The 17955-nt window shown below is 37.8% G+C and overlaps 1 protein-coding gene across 3 annotated transcripts in view; it reads right to left on the reverse strand.

Annotated features, from left to right (window-relative positions):
- Nucleotides 1–17955, reverse strand: part of AOX1 (aldehyde oxidase 1) — a 55749-nt gene that overhangs the window by 19758 nt on the left and 18036 nt on the right. For 2 of the 3 annotated variants that reach the window (XR_005257552.1, XM_038142371.1), the window contains exons 18-34: nt 16846–16972; nt 16432–16554; nt 15212–15308; nt 14177–14301; nt 12604–12737; nt 11291–11378; nt 9716–9802; nt 8020–8211; nt 7496–7723; nt 6389–6484; nt 5549–5677; nt 4982–5056; nt 3968–4020; nt 2241–2355; nt 1580–1645; nt 815–1003; nt 208–375 (exon numbers count right to left, since the gene is read on the reverse strand). Coding sequence is in view for 1 of the 3 variants with exons in the window: in XM_038142371.1 (XP_037998299.1) it covers nt 208–375; nt 815–1003; nt 1580–1645; nt 2241–2355; nt 3968–4020; nt 4982–5056; nt 5549–5677; nt 6389–6484; nt 7496–7723; nt 8020–8211; nt 9716–9802; nt 11291–11378; nt 12604–12737; nt 14177–14301; nt 15212–15308; nt 16432–16554; nt 16846–16972 (2092 nt within the window). In the remaining 2 variants the exon portion in view is untranslated. Of the gene's footprint in view, nt 1–207; nt 376–814; nt 1004–1579; nt 1646–2240; nt 2356–3967; nt 4021–4981; nt 5057–5548; nt 5678–6388; nt 6485–7495; nt 7724–8019; nt 8212–9715; nt 9803–11290; nt 11379–12603; nt 12738–14176; nt 14302–15211; nt 15309–16431; nt 16555–16845; nt 16973–17955 lie in introns of those variants that run through there. The other variant, XR_005257554.1, reaches the window with a different exon arrangement.

Here is a 17955-nt window from a genome sequence, read left to right on the forward strand (position 1 = left end):
AAATTCCAATACAATGTTTGAATGGCATTTGTTGAAATAACTTGTGTAAATGAGCCCTGTTACCAGACATTTCAATTACAAGGAGCTGTATGTAAAGCATGACTGATTGGAGACATCATTAGGCACGCCACTATTTAGGGGTGCCAAAATCAGTAAACACTCCTCCCCAGCCACTGTTACACAGAACCTTCCCCCACCTTCTCTTACCATGTCAGTAAAGGCATCGGCGCAGTTTGCCCGTATTTGCTCAGCAGTCAGGGGACTGTTCAGTGCCAAGGTCTTTTTCAGTCCTCTTTCATTCCTCACACCAGTTACTGCATCCCTCAAAGCGAAGAACACAGAGCATCCCAAGAAAAATCCTGCCTCACCTATCCCCTGAAAAAGATTTTTAAAAGCCAGTCTCTCATATAAATACACACACGCAGTCCTATTTTCTATTGCATAGTACACACAAGTAAGCAGCATACTCTGAATGACATTATGATTTCTCCATCTCATCAAATTAATATTTTTATTCTAACTTTTTAGTTTATCACCACACTTAAAAGTATGGTTTTAAATTGATCTTGCAGCTTCTGTGTATGGTCTGTTAACAAAACTCTAAAATCCCTACTTGCCAACCATTAAAGTGACACAACAATATCTGTCTTTCTGTCTTATTAGCTTCCCTGATGTCATAAATAAAACAATTTGCTGGAGGACACTTTTTTGAAATGTTAAAGGAGAGGAACTGAAAACTTATGTGTTTTATATCAAAGTAATTTCTCAGTTCGGCCTGGCATCTAAGAACTAGCCCCTGTGACGATTTGCTCACCTTGGATGCATAGATGGCATAAGGATTTTGAGAAGGTGACAGCAGGGAAACACTTAACTGTTCTGGAATATCACAAACAGCAGGAATCTTATACTGATCTGGACCCCGAGTATAGAGGACTCCTTCTGAAGAATATTTTAACTCCTCCATTGTGTACAGCCCAACACCTTGAACAAAAGCGCCTTCAATCTTTAAATAAGACAAGAAATGGCATTTATGTACTCGTGTTTGGTTAAACAAGAAAACTTCACCAAGAACTCATTTGTATCACTAGCTGTTACTGTAATATATGTGAGGCCTAATGCACTTCTGTTTGCCTAATGAGATTCTTCAACATTTTGGGGCAACTGTAATGGAAAAGCTTTCACATTCCGCTCTCATACCTGAGAGGACAAATGCTTGTCTGATGAAGTGATGCGATCTGTGGACCAGCCTGCAATGAATAAAGCTGTTTCCTTGCTATCAAGTGGGGAAGGCAGATCAAACAACTTGGAGGCTGTAGACCACAAACAGGATTTAAGTCCAGTACACAGAAGACATGCAGACATACTGCAAGTACTACAGGTTGAAACCATGGGTAAAATTCAAGCTTCTTTGACATCTACAGAGTTCTGACACTGAATCAATGGGAGCAAGTCTATAGGCAAAAGACATTCTAATATCTAGTAAGAAATGAATATTTTCTGAATTAATGAGGTAATCATCATTTCACACGAGGACAATAGTGTAATAGAAATAAGGCATCAGAAAATTCTTGACACTTACCTGTCCTATATCCACAGCTGGATTTATGCTGCATCCAATGTCCATAACAATGTCTGTTCTGAGGTTCTGTTAATAAAATTTAAACTTGTATCACCCAGAGAGATGGAATGAAAGCATTAGAAAATAATGTGAGTCAGAGCTGGAATTCGGTGAAAAAAGAAATACTGAGATAGAGGCCCTACATGTACATAATTTCAGAATAATTTCCAATATCTCATCACAAGCAAAATGTCTCAGCTTTTACAGAAGTTTAGCCAGAGACAGCCCTGCCAGATTTTTCCTATTGCTCAAGGAAACCCTCATACAAATGTACAGAAAGAGGGCATATGATCATCAGTCTACAGCCTTGAGCTGTCCAGATGGTCGAAAGCCTGGAAATTGAATATTACTGTAAGGTTTGCTGGAAAGAGGGACAGAACAAGCAAAGAACATGTTAGATGTCAGCCACAACCCAAAAGGTGACCACATACGACACTGACATGTATGTCAGAAGCTGGTTAATACTGCACAGCTTCCATTCTGCTCCACCTGTAATTCATATTTACACCATTGATATATTTACTAACATGTGAAGACAGGTGACTTATTAACCCCAAATCTGAATGATTGTTGGAGCAAGACTTACATTACTTTCAAAACTTCTCTGACATTTAGTTATTACCTTGTGATCTCCTGTTAGACAGTTAATTTCAACCTCTGAACAAGCAGCTCCAAAAAGAAAATATGTGAATGGCTGTCCTTCCCCTTTCTCCCAGTCCATGTATTCATTGTAACCTCTGATGGAAGAAACAAAGTCCACAAGAAGAAAACTGACCACAGTTTGCATTATAACAAGGCAGATAAGCACTTAAGTTTGAAACTACTTGTGAAATCTTAAGTATAAAACCTTAAGTGAAATCTTAAGTAACAGCTCAGAACTTCAAAATTTCATGAAAGCCTACAGAGCACCACTACTTTAGGTTTGATGCCTCTGGTATTTGTATAAAATGTAGCAGACTAACAAGATATTGTAGCTCAGGAGAGTCTATAACCAGCATAATCGTAGAAATATACTAACAAAAGCACAGTAACCAAATACAGAACAAACATTTAAGATAGTAGTTACTGGGGTAATAGCGCATAAAGGAATTTAGAAAAAGGGAGGAAAACTTGTCAGGACCTATCAAATAATAATTTACAAGAGATAAATGAAAAAGTCAAAATTACAGAAACAGCCTACAGAATTGAGTGAGAGGGTTAAAAGAGGAATATTGAAATAAAGGTGTAATTACTTAGAAGGGAGTGGGATTTACAGAGGACACCGCAGTAGTCAGGAATGATGGGGTAAATCCAAGGACACCAGAGAACAGCAAAATGTGATGACTTTCAAGCATGGAAGCTATGTGACTAAGGTGCATTTTCTGACTATGTATGACTGAAATGTCTTTGAGCATATTTAAGATTATCATAAAGCAATTCTATAGTACAGAACCATGCACCGAAAAAGGGATACACAAAATCCATATACTCAACTTCTCATAATCCATTTACCTCAGCTGTCTTTGAGATTCTTGGAAGTAGAGCATATGACTGGCTAAGAACTAGATCAATACAGGATCTGAGGCTTAGGGATCTGCAGATGTTTTTGGACACCATCAAATATCGACAGCAAAGTATGACTGTTGTGCATTACTTTGGTGATATTAACATTCCTAAAGGACTGCATAAGCAGAAACCATACTTGAACAGGCTTAACAGCCGGAAGGGACATTTTATTTGGACATTTCTCAGTGTTTCATAAAATTATGGTTTTCCCAAGTGTCCTTTCAACTTACTCCAGACTGCCCAGAGACCTGAAAAGTTGCTATTGATAAGGAATAACCACCAGCAGAAGAAAAGAGCTAAGGCACAGCATGCCAAGAGAAAAGCTTTGCTTTGAATCCCACCTGAGTTACAGCACAAAAATTTATCATTTCTGGCTCTTTATAAACACTGTGAAAGAATTCAAAGAAAAAGGACCAAGAGACTGCTCTGAGAGCAGTGGGAACAATGATATTTGTAGTTTATAGTAATCCAGCTCCAGTAAATAAACTATATCCCACTCTGCACATAACTTACAGGCAGCAGTCACTGCCTTGACACTCTCTGGTTTGCTAAATGTCAAACCATGGAGCAAAGATGACATAAAATATTCTTTTAATACTCTCTAGAGAGTCCACAGAGGACTAGACATAAATTAACACCTAAACTTTATGCTTCCAACCCTCTATATATCAACTCATTATATAAAACATAAAATGAGCTATTAGAAAGATCTATTAGACAGGATATTCTCTTTACAGCATTAATTATCTTTAGAAATCAGTCCTGGTCTAATTTATGCATTTTTAAGGAACGAAAATAAATTACCTAAAATAGCCAGTAGCTGAAAGGTTCACACTCTGTTTAAAAGCTTCTCTAATCTGTAAAATATAGCAGTGCTTATGGTAAACCAAGGAAAGAGTCAGGAAGGAACACAGCATAGGCATATTTACTTTATTTACATGTATTTTCTGCTTTTTTGATTGTGCCACTAGCGAGGAGGCTGGAGGTGCACGGGAAGCTGGGATAACTGACCACAGGGATATTCCAGACCATATGGCATCATGCTCAGTATATAAAGTGGGTGGAAGCAGGAGGAACAGGGGACATTTGAAGTGCTGGTGTTTGTCTTCCCAAGTAACCATGACATGTGATGGCACCCTGCTCTCCCAGAGATAGCTGAGCACCTACCTGCCCATGGGAAAGAGTGAAATAATTACTTTCGTTGTGTGTATGGCTTTTATTTTACCCATTAAACTGTCTTTAATTCAACTCACAAGTTTTATAGCTTTAACTCTTGTGACTCTTTTCCAGATTCCACTGGTGGGGAAATCAGTGAGCAGTTGCGTGGTGCTTGGTGGCTGGCTGAGGTTACACCACAAGGTACTGTAATCCTTTAGACACAGGCTGTGGACCAAATCTGAGACTAAGCAGACCTGGCTGCACCGAGACACCTCTGTAAAGTTTAGAAAGCCAGGGGATCTCTCTGATGCTCATGACTCAACAGGAGGAACCATAATCTGATTTGACTATAATCCATTGTAACAGATTACAGATTCGTTACTTGGATATTGCACTGGCAATACTGAATACTGTACTAGCAATACATGTTATTATTATCTTCCACATAATCATTTGTGCCTGGCCAAGAACCTTGAGTTTCACCTTTTTGTGAGATAGCCTGTTTCTACGGTTTTTAATTTTAGGATTATTAGGCTGAACAGATTAGTACATTTATCATAAAACAGTACATTTATTATTAGTACATTTATCATAAAACAGTACATTTATCACAGTTTCTGCCAGCACTCAAACATATCCAGTAGGATTTACAGGTCTTACCCAGTCATTCCAGGTCCCTGTTGGGTTCTTCTCAATGATGGGCTGCAGGCGTTTCAGAAGAGTTTGGCAAGCATCCTGGTGAGAATTGGGAGAATATACCACAAAATTAACACAGATACATTTGGTACTATTCAAGTTATGTTCTAGTTACTATTTAATTAGTAGATGCTTTATTGTCATCTTAGTTTGAAAAGGTATTGCAGGAAGTATCGTATTAACTACAAAGGCATAAAACTTCCGCATGGTTAAGTTACAAGGGCTGGGATCTGTATGAATCAATAGATTTCAAACATGAACAGGGTGTGAGATTTGTATGGGACTAGTTAGCTTGTTAGATGAAACAGATTTTGTCAACTATAAGCCTTTTTGGGAAAGTCCAGATCATATTCTGAAAACTCAGAAGCACCATTATTGAGAAACTGTCAAGTCATGTTTCTTCTTGGCCATCTCCAGCAGTATTATTGGTAATTCCAAACTTGATATATATGGGATCACTAGTACCTAAAGTCTGGCAAGCATACACCTCAAGGGATAGGGTATTTTTTTCTACTAAAAACTATTCTTTACCTTCACAGCCATGCCATTGACATCTGTCCCTGCAGATCCTACTGAGGCACATGCATTGGGAACAGTTGTTGTGCTCGTTTCACAGAAGTGGATACATGACATGGGGATGTTCAATTCACGACTAGCAACCTGTTCCACAAACAACATGTTCTTTGTTTTAGAAAAAATATAAACACTCCAACAATTCCCCAGTATTTGCTAGGAGTCAGTAATAGCAGGAAAGATAAATATTTTTTAGCAAGTTCTCTTCCAATCTCCAGCTGAAATAATTTGTCCAATTTGGTAGTACTAAGAAACAGAAAAAGACAATGTTCTAGCTGTACTCAAACTCCAGACTGAGACACTCTGAAATCCAACACTCATTCCTGATTTTCCTGCTTATACCCTGTAAGATTTACAGCAAATTAGGCGAGCCCAGGTCCCAAACTTTCACTGACTTTATAAATACCTTTCCAGATCTGTCTCAAAATTATCCATTAACCAAACAGGATCCTAATGTTATCATCCTGACTATATCAATCTGAATAATCTCTGCCTTTTTCACTATGGGTTTTATGGGATCAGCCCCCAAAAATCATATTTCTAATAGGCCTCTTCAGATGCTATTGGAAGAACAAAACCAGTCTGCTTCTCCCATCCTTCTGTCTCTATGAATTAATGAAGGTATCTTTGCTTTCTAACTCTGTCAATGTAAAGTAGTAGGGGCTATGCTAATAAAGAAACTGTCCTGCTGGTACACTAACCAACAAGAAAACCTTCATACTGGTTATCTGCATATTAGGTCATTTATCTGCATGACAGATAAAGCACATGGCAGTATTTATTTAGATAATTTGTTACCTGGATCATTTTTGTATGAATACCCTGCCCCATTTCAATTCCACCATGTGTCAGAAGCACAGACCCATCAGTATAAATATGAACCAGTGCAGCAGCCTAAAAAAGAAATACAAAATCAAGATCAGACTAGTGAGGAATTGAATAAAAAATACAAAGTGTATTTTTGTTTAAGTGCATTTCAGTTTATCTGTTTAGTGCTTTAGAATAGAAGGCAAAATTTGCAAGTCGACTTGCTGCTCTTCCTCTATAATGAACTTGGAAAGAAAAGGTTACAAATCCTTGTATTGTGGTCTATTAGATCCTGAACAAACCTACACCTGGCAACAGTACCTCAGTGGTTCCAAAAGAAGCTGGAGGAAACCCCTCAGTAGTGGCTTTAAGTGCAATTTGCTGTAAGTTCCATTTTCTCTTTCATTGACATGTGAGAGCCCTAAATGGCATAGGTTGAATTTCCCAATGAGATTTTCTTCCTGGACTCAGCTACAAGTAGCACTATAGACTACAAAGACCCTATGACTTTAATGGTGAACAGAGACAGCCAGCTGGATATGACATAAGTCTGTCAATTAATTAATTTTTAATTGCTAGAATGTTGTGTGTTTCAGAAGCACTGGACACCTACACAAATAAAAAATAAAAATACAAGGACCAAAAACACTACTGTCCTTTATTGCTTTCTTAGCCTTATCCTTTGATGGCATCAAAGGACTAAAGTCTTTAAGAGCAGCATCCCATAATACCTCCATGGGCAGAAAGAAGAGGCTCAGAACTATTTCTGGAGTGGACAACTTGAATGAACATTTTTCTATCAGTCTTAAAAAACGTTTTCTAAGTGCATTCAACTCACCTATTCCAACACTGCACCTCAACAGATGGGACTAGCCTTTAAGTAGGCAGGGTCCAAGCTGCCTGGCTCCTGAAAACCAAACAGCTCTGATCTCAGCTTGAAAAGAGCTACAGGCTACTACAGCCTCTTCAGGGAACAATCATCAGGTGGACTATAATTTTCCAGGAAAAGATAACATATTTGTTTTGCATCCTAAGATAAAGCAACTGCAATGTTCTATAGATAAAATGCTCAGCTCACTCACTCTTCATGAAACTCACCTGAGAAAGGTAAGGTGTGCCTAGTCCAAATGGAAATTTCATTGGTACAATGGCAATCCCTCTTTTCTTCCAGTAATTTTCTTTGTTAAATTCATTGATAGCTGTTCTCCTGCTGTAGTATGCAGATTTCTCCATACATTCATTCCAACACCGTATTAAATTCTGTGGATCAAGTTTTTGTTTGAAGTGTGTCTGCTCGCTCTTCTTATACATATTTATTTCCCTAATCTGAAAAAAAAATGAAATTACAACTATCTCACAATCCTGTTAAAGGCAAACTGACCTTCTATGGGGACTAATAGACAACAACAAGATCACTGTATGTTTTTTTGAAAAATTACTGATTTGTAAGACCATGCTATTAATTCAACAACCAGACATCGATTTAAAAAAATATTAATTTCAGCACTAATTACATTTGACTTAGAAAAGACTTGTTCAAACAATTAAACTATTCTAAAGGTTTTAAACTTTCCAGTTCTACAGACTTCATTTCAGGAGAGAAGATGCCTTCATTTAGTCACCTTTTCTGCTGATAAACCGGTTTTATCTGCAACGTCTGTTATCCAAGTTTCTGTCACCAGTCCTGACTGAGGAAAGCCAAAGCCTCGGAATGCTGCATTTGATGGCAAGTTGGTTTTGCAGGCATAAGCCCAGCATCTCAAGTTGGGAATCTTATATGCATTGTCCATTTTTAATAAGGAAACTTCTGCTACCTGTGGTATGGGACAAACAGATCAAGTTTACTGTCAGAATAGTGCTTCTTTCAAATTTACATTTAAATCTTCCTCATCTCTTTTATATAAGAGTTTAACTTGAGACAATTAGCTTTAAAATTAAGTTTCTGGCAATCATTGGTATTAAGAGCACTCATGCACGCATACAGACTTCATTAATACATTTTTAATGCAATATATTAATTTTAGGGTTTTTTTTAATACAGAACACAGCCGACATTACTTGTACTTGAATGTTAACAGCAGTTAAGGATGTAGCAGATATGTCATTTTAGGATTGATTTTGCTCCTACTTCAATACCAAAAGCCACACAAACTAAAAATAGTCAGATTAGATTTAAAGCAAGAGTAGCTATGAAAGGAACTGATGAAAGCATTCTGAACTATCATATCCAATGGAAATCCATACTTAAGGTTTGGTTCCACCAGAAAGCGCGTGTACTGCAGTCTGCAATGTCTTCTGGTCCTTACGTTTTTCATTTAGAGGTTTTACATGACAAACACAAAACCACATGAGGAGGAAAATGCTATACTAGAGACTTCAAATTAGGCTCTAGGAGTCAGTATTAAAAAAAAGAGGTTCGATGCCTGATGAAGAGGTCACCGTCTCTCTTCAGTATTAGGCAGACTTCTCAGAATGACAAAATCAACCCTTGGTTATTCCTGCTAGGTCCAGTAGCTTCACTGTATCATTGTAGGATGTCACCTTAAGACAGTTCTGACATGATCTGCATTAATGCACAAGCTTCTAATAATGGATTTTCTTCTAACCTAGGCTATTTTTCAGACCCAGGTTGGGCAGCAATACCACAGGCAGTTACACTGACAGATTTCAGGATGCAGAAAATCCTCACAGGCGGAGCCATGACAAGCAGATGAGGGGTAGTACAGCAAACATTTCAGTTACAGCTAAAATAGCCTGAACAAACACAAATACCTAGTGATAATATCAAAGCAAGAAAAGTTTTATACTTTGCAGACTTATAAGTGAGGAACTGAGGTATACAGCACAATAAATGCCGACCCAGTACAAAAATGTACAGGGATACTAACAGGATAACTTTCACTATGAATTTTCTGAAGGCCAAGAAAGATTTTCCCTGCCCTGAAGATATAAAGCTTTAGGCAGGAACAAGAAAGATTTTCCCTGTCCTGAAGATATAAAGCTTTAGGCAGGAACAAATGCAGGTACTACATATTTTGAAAGGAATACAGTGTTAGTTGAGATGTTTATAACAGAAAAATAAGCCTGAGAAAACATTAATGAACTGAATGTGTAGGGCAATATAAGAAAGTAGTGAGGTGCTTCAGTAAATTTAATAAGGAAAGGTTACCCTGCTCAGTGTAGACTCTTCCAACAACCCACAAGCCCTATATCAAAAGTCTATATGGTTAATAATACATGGGCAAGGAAATTTGGCTTCATAATTTTCCAACTAATGACTCCTCCATGTTGTAAGGTTCGTCAGTATAAAATCCTTACCAGGACAGATTCATCAGGAGTACATCCTCCATTAATATAATATTGGGTATCCACAGCTGTGATCCTGCCATCATTCATGAAGCCAACCTAGAAGGATCAACAGGACATCACTTAGAATTCAGCATTCATTTCTTTCCGAAGTGCTTGCATATTCTGAAAATTAACATAACCCACACATTTAGGGTCATACTGCACTATTAATTTCTGGGCAGCATTCACTGAAACTACAGAAGGACAAGAGAGAAAGAAAATGTTTCTAAGGTTTAGGCTTTCCCTCCTAGCATTTGTGATCTGTACAGCACAGAATATGCAACATATGCCCATTGGGAATGGCAGAAGCAGTGGCTTCCTCTCTGTTGCCCGAGATGGCTGACAAGAGTGTCAGCTAGGAGTGTTTACTGTAGAGAAAATCAAATCCCACTTTAATGATAAGAACAGTGTCTGGCAGATGACATTTATGTTTATTAATGAAAAAAATGTTCTCTATCTCACATCTCTCTTTTTACCTGTTGCCACTAACAGTTCCTGAATTCTCAACATGAGCTACAGCTCATTTTCAACTTTAGGGAAGCATTTTATAAAACCTCTCTTACTTTACCTATACAGAATGTCATGCAACTTGCTAGTATTAGCAGCTAAATTTGCAGCAGCCTTAGGCTGCAAGCTGTGAACTTTCCCCTATGTATGTTGAACTGTCACCCAGTCAAGTAAAAGAAGGCCTTAGAGTCAGTTCAAGCTGAAAGATAAGGAAGCTACAATCTCTAGCAAAGGCTACACACTTAGATACAAGAAAAGAAATGGCCCAGCTACAGACAGTGAAAGAAGCCCATGAAGAATGCAAAGACTCCAGACCCTTAATATTCCTACTGGTTTGTACTGTCATGTGAGGGATGGGGAGCTTAGACTGTAAGGGTGTAACTGCCCAGGTATAATCCCATTGGTCAGAGTCCATCTTTGAAGGCATCCAGCTTGAGCTGGAGAGCTATTAACAAAAGGTATTTTTAAAGAGAAATAGTTCAGCTTATTGATTCAGCAGAAACTTGAATTTAAACCCTATTATGGTGGCTGGCACACATAATTTATATCACAAGTAGAGATGGAAAAGAAGGCAGAAATTATCCTAATGCATAATTATAACTGATGACAGTGCATGGGCAGGGAAGAGATAAATTTCCTCTACAGGGTGAGTTTTCTGCATGACACTGTTTCTGTGAAAAATTAGTTGCTTCTTTGTGTGAATCTAACCATATGGAGAGTTTGAAATAAAGTCCTACAGAAGAAGTCTGCTATAGGTTAGCTTCCTGTTCCTAGAAAGAAAGACAGAAGGAGCTATAAAAGGATAAAGAGCATGAAGGAATTAGAAAAAATAATAATACAGGACCCTGAAGAGAAGAGGTAGAAGCAGACAAAGAGGCTGTACAGCAACTATCTCTTGGGTTCCTGGCTTGTTGTTTTGTTTTAAAACTGAATTGGTTAAACCAATTTTCATTAACAGAACACATTACCCAGTAACACTGAAATATTATTTGCAGAATACAAGTGGGTATTTTTTCACTGAATTCTTGTGGCACTCACTTTATATTTAGCCATAAAAGGATGTCGGCCACCAGTGATTACCATATCATCCTCCCGGCTCAGAATAAAACGGACTGCTCTGCTGGTTCTAAATCCAAAAAAGAAAAGTCAAATTGCAATTAAAATGAAGGATGTTATTAATAAGATGGCTATGTCTACTCATCATGTATCCAGATTCGGCCATGCATATAAACATGCATTTAGATTAAACTTCACTTTAATAAGCCTGAACATATGCTTAACACTATGTCCAGATTTCATATTTCTCACATTTACAGTCATGTCAGAATTTTCATCTCTTGAAAGCCAACAAGATAACTCAGTGCAAACTACTCCTGAAGAATCTATTTCAGTGTAAAGTGTTCATCACCTCTTAGCTATTTAGAATCATACTGAAATAGAGTATCTTGGAATGAAACCAAAATATGAATAACAAAAATATGAAAATTAGTCTAGAAATGCATATACCATTTAAAATAATTACTTTAGAAAAATAGGCATAAGGTGTAAAATGAGGTCCTAAGAATAAAAAAAAATATTTTAAACCATAAAAGAAATACTATTTTTAGCATGACCTGTTAATAAAAAACACAGACAACGTGGTCAAAAATAATCAAGAGCAAATTTTGTATCAGTGACAGTAGAAGATACATAAACCTATTGAGCTAACTCCTCAGATGACAAGATCATTTTGGCTGACAGGAATGTAGCTCGATGTGAATTCTGTGGCAAATCAGCTATGTTTATAAAGGAGTTTTGTATGCCCTGACAGCTAATTGTCAATATTGCCCTGCCAAATTTGGCAGATGGGGGGATGGAGCTTTAGATGTTAATGTTCTTAAATTATTTAAAGCAGTATTAGAAAAAGCATAATACCTCAGAGATTTAAGCTAATTTTGACTGAAAGATGTTGAGGACTGACATAGAACTACTTAAAAGCAGTTCCATTCATGAACCCTTCCTTCTGCATTCTGCTGTGTCAAAGAAGTTCACAACTGGAGGGTTAATGCCATATTTTAATGTATGTATGAAGTCTCAGTAGTCAGGGACTGGTCTGTTTGAGTATTTCTAGCTTACACTATAATCAACTTCTTGCAGCACATTAATTTAGTTGAGGCTAGAGCGGTTTAACATAACTAATCCAAGAAAACAAAACAAAAAAATGCACCAAACCGTCTTGCAAAATGTGAAGTCAGGGTTGTATGACATTTTGACTAGCAGCTTTGGAGAAGGAGAAAGCATTTTAGGCAAAATGGAAAACTTGTTTGCTTAATTTTTTTTTTCATATCCCAACACACGGATACTGCACTTACTTGTTTGCTGCCACTGCAGCAACTGATGCCAGTAAGCCAGTTCTCAGGATTTTCCCACCAAAAGCTCCACCAACTCGTTTCACATGGCACATGATCCTGTTGGCTGGAACACCTAAACTTGCAGCTACCATCTCCTGTAAAACAAGTTTTAATATTTTATGCCAACCCAAACTAAGTCCAAAAGCTAGATTCTGAAATAGAAACCTTTTCTAGAAAAGGAGTTCCACAGGTATTTCTATTCTTCTATCAGATGAATATAACTTTTCCTTTACCCTAGATTAAAAAGCAAATAAAGAATAACAAACTCTCAACAGTGCTCATATTTCAAATCTTTACCATGCAGACTGTGAAAAGACCATTGGCCAATGTGAAGAATGAAACCTTGAATTACATTACCTAAACAGTAGGAAGCTTCAGGTATAATAAAAAAGGATTAGTATGCAGCTTATATTATTTTTATTACTAAGGTAATACCTCATTCTTATTTTAAATGAAACTATTTGTTTCTTAATTATCTAAGGTCTTGCTAGTGTCAGGAATGTTTTTAGATAAAATAATTTTCTCAAACACAAAGTTCTTCATACTACTTGGCTATCGGCAATATAATAATAATGGCAATTATAAAAGGAGCTGAACTGGGCTTTGAACACAGACTGCCAGTGTTGAGTCTGGAAAACCATCAGTTTCATGCACTATGGCTATTGCTATGCAGGCCACAAGCTATGGCAGCTTTGTTTTGTCGTTTACCATCATGACTGTGTTTAGAGGGCTAGAACACCCCTGCTATGAAGACTGAGAGACTTGGAGTTGTTCAGCCAGGAGAAGACAGCTCCAGGGAGACTTTACTGCAGCCTTTCAAACTATAAAGGGGGTTTCACAAGAAACAGAGGAGGACTTTTTAGCAAAGCTTGTACTGACAGGACAAAAGGCTATGGTTTTAAACTAAAAGAGGGCAGTTTTAGACTGGAGAAGAGAAAGAAATCTTTTACAATGAGGGTGGTAAGGCATGGGAACAAGTTGCTCGGAGAACTTGTGGACACCCCATCACTGAGAGTGTTGAAAGGCATGTTGGATGGGACTTTGAGAAATTTGATGCAGAGAAAGACAGCCCTGTCCATGGCAGGAGTGCTGAATTAAATAGTCTGTAAAGGTTCCTTGAAACTTAAACCAATCTGCGATTAGGAGACTGCTGCATGGAGTAGCAGTCTCACCTACAGCTATTCAACTTGATCAGATCCTCAGTAGGTTCTGACTCTGCAGACAACTAATTGCTCCTCACTCCAGTGGAAAACTAACAGAGATGGAAGAGCCTCAGCACTCCACAAGGAGATTTTCATGCCTACAATAGCAGAGTATGCAGTACTTTATTCAAAGGGAAAGGAGAGACTTATCCTGACAGTGTAGTGCTCAGTGTTTATCAGAATACAGCAGTACTACAAAGCAGCTGTTCCTGCACATCCAGATGAGCCATTTCATGTTTCTATGGCTTCTGTTCCTACAGATTTGTAAACCAAACTTTAAAAGCTCTATTGTCACAAGTCCAAACAGTTTTTCTGAGAATGCTCTGCATTACCTGAATCATTGCTGGATGCTGTGTCGACACATACAAATCCATTTCTTTATCCTCTCCTTTTGGAACAGCAAGCACACTCTGAGTCTCCATGTAAAAGTGTTTCTGTCCCCCAATGCAAATCTCCCCTGATCCAATGAGAAAAACACAAGGATTACTGAGGGAAAAGGACAGAAGAAATCTACCAGAGAAGAACTAACAGCCCACCGTCATGTAAATTATGGCAATCGGTGTCAAATCCTCTGATACTACTTGTGTGAAAGAGCAACACCTAAAATAAAACCACAAATTCAAATCATTGTAAGATTAAATTGGTCTCGTTCCAGTAGCATCACCAGAACCGGATTAAAGCAGAACACTACTGCCCACAAGTGGTGACAACAATCAATAAAGCCTACATAAGTGAAACAAAACCTGCACATACTGGACCAGGTCAAGAAGAGAGCCACCAAGATCATCAGGGGGCTGAAGCACAAGATGTATGAGAAGAGGTTAAGAGAATTGGATTTATTGATTCATAAGAAGAAAAAGTTTAAGAAGAGATCTTATTGCTGTATACAACTACCTAATGGAAGGGTGTAGACAAGAGCAAGCCAGAGATGCAAAGGAAAGAGGCAATGAACACAAGAAATTCCAGGTAGATATAAGAAAAATCAAAATCACCATGAAAGCAGTGAAACACTGGAACAGGTGCCTCTAGATGTTGCATAACCTCCATATTTGGAGATATTAAAAACATGACTGGACATAGCCTGTAACAACCTGCTCTAACCAGACCTATTTTAAGTAGGAGGTTGGACTGAGACTCCCTCCTGACCTAGTTATTCTGTAACTTTTTTCCGAGAACAGATGATGCAAAAAACTTGAATGTAGCAGCAGAACAACAATACAGTAGGTTTACTCACGCTGTCTTCCAAGTGCCTAAGAGTTTTCTCAGGTCTAATGACTATATGGAAAAAAAGGTAGAACTGGGACTTGAAGAGCAGACCCAAATACTGACAGCCAAAAATTTCTCATCAAGTGTATTCTACAGTTTACCTTCAATTATATTATCAACAGTTTCAAATGCCTCATCAACATTTCCTTGTTCTAATTTTCTTTTTGGCTCAAAGAATGAGTTGTGTTTTATAGCTTCCTGTAATAGAGAAAAAGAGAAATAGGGGGTTTTAAGCATTTTTAAGATTCCCAGCTTGTGGAAGCATTTTAGTCTCAGGACCAACACCACTGTCTTCAGAGACTGGAACCACCAGCTACCTAAATCAATGAACAGCTGTATTTCATCACTTTACTGTCATTGTTGAGTTTGTTTATTCAATACCAGCAATTCTTTCCTGATGCATCTTGTGTAACTGACGACAGCAGTTTCTGAAGGAAATGCATTCAGCTTATTCAACCTGCTTTTCCCAATCATGCATCCAGGAAGTGATCAAGACACCACAGAGTAAGAATGCAATGGCATCATCCAAAGTGTGATCCCAGTGAGAGGGGAAGAAATCACAAGGACTAAGTGAAGGAGGAATCTATTTATAAATTAGCATTTGCTTTATTTCCAATAAGATTTCATTGGATTTTCAATTCAATTTGTCAGCCTTTATCTATTTTTCTGTCAGAAAGATGATTCCATTAGATTACACATACATTAAAACAAGCTGTAAAGTGACTACCAGAACTAATGCTGATTCCCTGCAAGTGTGTTCTTTGTTCCTTACTTCCATTCTCTTTAATCCAGGGTAATTCCATGTGTGACTCTCACATTACACTTTTAAAATGTTCATCCCTAACACCTTTCTTTCATTTTCCCCCAACAACTCCTACATCTCTAGCCTAGCTTTCAAGCTAGACAACAGATAAAAACGCTAGAGATAATCAGGAGCTGACTGCTAGCCACTATACACATGCTGACTTACCAGCTAGTAGCTACCAGAAAATTAGAAACCAGCATGCTCATTGCTTTTTCCTCACTGGGAACATTAGGAGAGTTTTGGGTTTTTGTTTTTTTTTTTGCATTCTAATGTTTATTACTGTAAAACTTGTGAAACCTTCATACTTTCAAAACTGTTGCCTGTCTATCACAAGTGGTCAAAATTAGACGAAAGGTTAAAAATTTATTTATAGGGAGATATTCGTACTGCCTAATGGGATATTTAAATTCATCTTGTCTCCTTAAAAATCATATTTTAAAAGGAACTAAAGAGTGTAAACTGCTTCCATTCATTGAGCAGGTAAAACAATAAAAAAGCAGAAGAAAGTATTAGTACCTCAATTGTTAAAATTACTGGTTCCAGAATTTCATATTCTATCTTCACTTTTGCAGCTGCTTGTTTGGCATGGACATCTGAATCTGCGACCACAGCACAGACAATCTGACCCACACAAATCACCTGCAGAATACACATCAGGAATGGAACAGTGGATTCAAACAATTCCCACATGCAGTATTGATATTCTCATTTTACATAACCACCACTTATGTTTCCTGTTCAGAAGTTTTCTTTGAGTTAGGACTTTTGTATTATTACATAATCCATGAAGCTAACAAAATATAAAACTACCACAATAACTACAGAATCAAGGAAATACTGTGTTCAGAAATGGATAGTGGGAGGATAAAATGCTGGAGAAAAAACCAGTTAAAATTAAGAAAATCAGTTGCAGAAAGATTGTATTTATACCTCATTTCTTGCAAATATAATCTCCGGATCATCAGAAAAATGAAACTCATTTGCAGCTGGCACGTCATGAGCTGTTATGACATCAAACACACCTGCTCCTTTTAGGGCCTCTGAGGCATCTATAGATCTGATCGGGATATGGGAAGAGAGGAGTGTAATTCATTAGTTATACAAACTGGTCACAGAGGAAGGGAACGTAATACAGAGGTGTATTTCTTGTACTACCAGGATTTGCTCATAGGCTCACACACACCTTTTCTTTCTGTCTCTGGCACATGGAGAAGTGCAGATAAAAGACAGTTTAAGATTCTACTAATCCGCTTCATTTATAAAAGATAATTCAGATAGAACAGGGAAGTCATTGGCCCATTAGATTGCCTGAACTGGATTGGTTTAATAAAAATCACTGGACAATTAAAATGCTACAACTGCAACTTTCTAAGACTTCACAGCCTACACACATATTGCAAGATACAATTACTCATCCTTCAGGAGGATTCATGTAGAGAGATATAAAAGTTACAAAACCAGTATAAATGAAGAGGGAATGGAGATGTCTAGGTGTAGAAGGAACAGCAGAAGGTCAGTAAGATCAGCATGTTGTGATAGCATCTACTTTAGCAGGTCATCAAATCCCAGCACATGTACAGGCATCTTCTCTGGACACCATGATCAGGAGGAAAAGGAGACTGAATAGATGCTATTGACTTGCAGAGATGGGGGTGATGTGACTCTGTGATGGGACCAAAAAGAGGGCTGCCAAACCCAGCACTGACCTAAGAATAAGCCAGGAAATATGGCAAGGACTCATAGCTAGAAGCCCCAGTCCTGTCTGTCATGACAATTAATTCTGACTAGATCACTTGAATATGTCTTGGTGCCTGAATGTTGAACCAATTGCTAGGATAGGTATATCTTGGCAGCATAAAAGCATGTGTTGAAACAGTTTTCTTATAAAATAAAATCCTCTTCTCCACCCTTTTCTCCTACAAGCCTCATATGAGCTTTGCCACCTGATTGCTGCAATGTTACCGCACTATTTCCTGTGTTTTGAACAATTTTCTTCTTTCATCATAGAGTTAAGGTGTAAAAGCAGTGTTGGTAAAACTG

The sequence above is a fragment of the Motacilla alba genome, chromosome 7, assembly GCF_015832195.1.
Source record: "Motacilla alba alba isolate MOTALB_02 chromosome 7, Motacilla_alba_V1.0_pri, whole genome shotgun sequence".
Lineage (NCBI taxonomy): Eukaryota > Metazoa > Chordata > Aves > Passeriformes > Motacillidae > Motacilla > Motacilla alba.